At 42.1% G+C, this 3,303-nt stretch overlaps 1 protein-coding gene across 1 annotated transcript; it reads right to left on the minus strand.

Moving 5' to 3' along the window:
- Window positions 1-872: 872 nt before the first annotated feature.
- Window positions 873-2,972, minus strand: LOC148581213 (uncharacterized). The gene is made up of 2 exons (XM_088492328.1): window positions 2,628-2,972; window positions 873-1,265 (listed from the first exon to the last, which is right to left on the minus strand). Exons 1-2 carry the CDS (start codon window positions 2,970-2,972, stop codon window positions 873-875), a joined length of 738 nt encoding a protein of 245 aa, XP_088348454.1.
- Window positions 2,973-3,303: the final 331 nt, after the last annotated feature.

Raw genomic sequence — 3,303 nt, forward strand, 5'->3', positions numbered from 1 at the left:
ACAAATAACAATTACAATTTACAAGTCAAATAAAAAAAGAAGATAAATATATTAATATGAAATTAATTAAAGTAAGATTCATAAAAAATAATTTACAGAGACAAGGAGAAGAGAATTATGAGTTAATGACTATTCTACTTCTTTTTTGGTTAGAGATTGAGAAAGTGACACTAAGTAAGAGAGAAGAAAAAAAGAGGTTTTTACTTTTTGATCCAAAACAGGAGACTGGGTCGGGTCAGAAGCCAACAAAACCCTACGCTACTGGTGTAGCACCCGCGCCCCCTCTTCATCTCTCTCGCTCTCCGAGACTTGGTTTCTGTCAGCTGCGCAGCCATTGCTTCTGTCTGTCCGCAGTCGATCCCAGAGGCTGCGCTGGCACCGTTTCTCGCCGCCCTGTTGCCTCAGACCATCAGTTCTGCTGTGGCCTAGTCCTTCTCGCTTGCTGCAACGGCCAATTTCCACCGTCGCCGTCTGATGTGTTTGTCCGCAGGTGAAGCCGTTTACCGTCGCATCTCTGCCATGAATCTTCGTCGCCAGCGAACCTCCGGTTGTCTCTTCTGCCACGCCGAATTTCTCCTTCCCTAGTTGACTGTCTTGTCCAGGTGTGTTAGCGTTATTCACGAAGACGTTTCTCCTTTCCGGCGAAGTCGCATCAGCACCGTTGACAATTGAGAGAGAGTTTAGAGTTCCGGAATTTGGCATTAGGTCTCTCCGCCACATTGATTCCCCGAAATTCAGATTTTCTTGCCTCTGAATTGTGGAATGCAATGTGTTTTGAGTCTTGCCCATTGAAAGGCTTCGATTGGAGCATCCGTTCTGGTTTGAAGTTTCCCTCCTCAGTTGTTCTGCTATTTCTCATGGGGCTTCCATCTCTAGTTTTCCTCCAATTGGCCTGCTAGGGAACATTTCGCCACTCCATCTGCGACTTTATTTCCCTCTCTAGGGACCCATGTGAAGCCACAATTGGACAGACTCTCAGCCAGAAGAAAAATGTCTCGAATAATTGATTCCACCTCTCCTATATAAGTTTTTGATTTCACTGCTTGCACAAGAGGTAAATTATCCGATTCTATTAAAATTTGCTCCATATTAAGATTTGTAGCTAAAATTAGTGCCCTTCTCATTGCTTCTGCTTCTGCAGCCAGGCTGGAATGAGCTCTGATTCTCATTGATTCTTCTGTTAACAGTCTCCCGAAATTGTCTCGAATCACAATTGCAGTTGCTCCCTCTGCCGTCGATCTACTATACGCAGCATCTACGTTAGCCTTCAGTTAGTCCCCCAGTGGAGGTCTCCAGGTAACGCTCCTTCTGCTCATACTCCTGTTCTGGTTTTGCCTGAGCTGCTCCTTTTTTTTCATTGCTTCCCTGATTTTTGATTCTAGGATTTTAGCTCTGATGATGGTAGCATTGGGGTTAGGGGTAGTGTTTTGGAATATAATCTGGTTTCTTGTTTTCCAAATCTCCCAACTTAACATTCCAATTCTTCCAATCAAATCCTCTGCCTCTTTCTTTCCTTGTCCTCTAATTTTCCTGCACATTTCAAGCAGCCATTCTGCAAAAGACTTGACTGTCTCTGGTGTTGGTAGACATTGACTCTGTGCTCCAAACCACGTTGCTCTAGTCCACGGGCATAGAAGAATTGCATGTTCCGTTGTCTCTATTTCTTCCCTGCAAATTTAACAGATAGGAGTATTAGTTATTTTCTTTTTAAATAAGTTGTTATATACTGGCATTATATCATGTGCCGCTTTCCATAAAAACATTCTTATCTTCGACGGAACATTCATTTTCCATATCTCTTTCCAAAGATCCGTCATATCTGTGCTTGTTGAAGGTCCCGCTCCCTCGCTGACCTGTTTTTCCTTCTTTACCACATGATATCATGTCTTAACAGTGCAACCCCCATCCCATCTGAAAGGCCATATTAGTCTGTCCTCGCTCCTCAGTAGACTTATGGGTGTTTGCAGAATTTTGTTGCTTATGTTCTCCGGGAATAATTCTGTTATTCTTCCTTGTTTCCATCCTTTTCCCTTGATGATGAGCTCGTTTACTCTGTCCACTGAGTAATTTTTGCTCAAAAGGATTTTACCCATGCCCATAATCCAGTTGTCTTCCCATATCTTTACTTTTGAGTCCTTTCCAATACTCCATCTCCTATTCCTTCTCAAGAAGTTCCTGCCTTGGATAAGACTTTTCCATGCCCATGATCCCCCACTCCCGATGCTTGCTTCCCAAAAATCACAATCCTTAAAATATATTGCTTTTAGAATTTTTACCCATATTGCATTTGGATTTTCGATCACTCTCCATGCTTGCTTGGCCAGATAGGCTAAATTCTGACACTGTAGGTCCTTAAAACCTAACCCGCCATCCCTCTTGCTTTTGCAAACCTTGCTTCAGCTTTTCCAGTTATCCCCTTCTCTCTCTCAGAGTTTGCCTACCAAAATCTTGCAACTTTTGATCCTATTCTTTGGAAAAAATTTTTGGGCAGCAAGACAATGTTCATAGCATAGCTGGGTATGGCTTGAATAACTGCTTTAATCAAAGTCTCCTTCCCTGCCTGGTTGAGTAGTCGCTCTTTCCATCCTTCAATTTTGTTGTCTATCATTTCTTCTATCCATGCTAACGCTTTGTTCTTCGATCTTCCCCAATGTGCCGGTAACCCAAGGTATTTCCCAGGTTTGCATGCCCATAATCTCTTCTATATTGACCCTTGTCTGAATAGGTACCTGCTGTCCAAACACTATGCCCGATTTCTCTAAATTTATCTTTTGTCCCGATGCATCCGTGTATCTATTCAGAATTAAGATGCTTTGATAAAGTTCCTCTTCTTTGGCTTTCGCCAAAAGAATGCAATCGTCAGCAAACAGAAGGTGGGTGATAACTGGTACTGTTGGAGCAAGTTTAACGCCTGAAATACATCCTTCCCTTTGTGCTTCCTCCATAAGTGCTGTGAAAATCTCTACTGCCATAATGAAAAGGTATGGAGATAAAGGATAACCTTGTCTCAAACCTCTTTGAGGTTTTATCCTCTTAGACAGCTTACCATTTATTTTAAATTTATAACTTACGCTTTTAACACACTCCATAACTAACCGTATTCAGCTCTGCTCAAAACCAAAAGAATGTAAAACATTTTCCAAAAAGTCCCACTCTAACCTATCATAAGCCTTGTTCATGTCCAATTTTACAGCTAAGTTTTGGGAGCCAAACCTGCCTTTTTTGTTTAAATTGTGGAAGGCCTCCTGAATAATAACAATGTTGTCTTGTATGAGTCTTCCTCCCACGAAAGCGCTTTGGGTA

This window comes from Arachis ipaensis, chromosome B10 (genome assembly GCF_059453495.1).
Source record: "Arachis ipaensis isolate K30076 ecotype BB chromosome B10, ASM5945349v1, whole genome shotgun sequence".
In the NCBI taxonomy this organism is placed as follows: domain Eukaryota; kingdom Viridiplantae; phylum Streptophyta; class Magnoliopsida; order Fabales; family Fabaceae; genus Arachis; species Arachis ipaensis.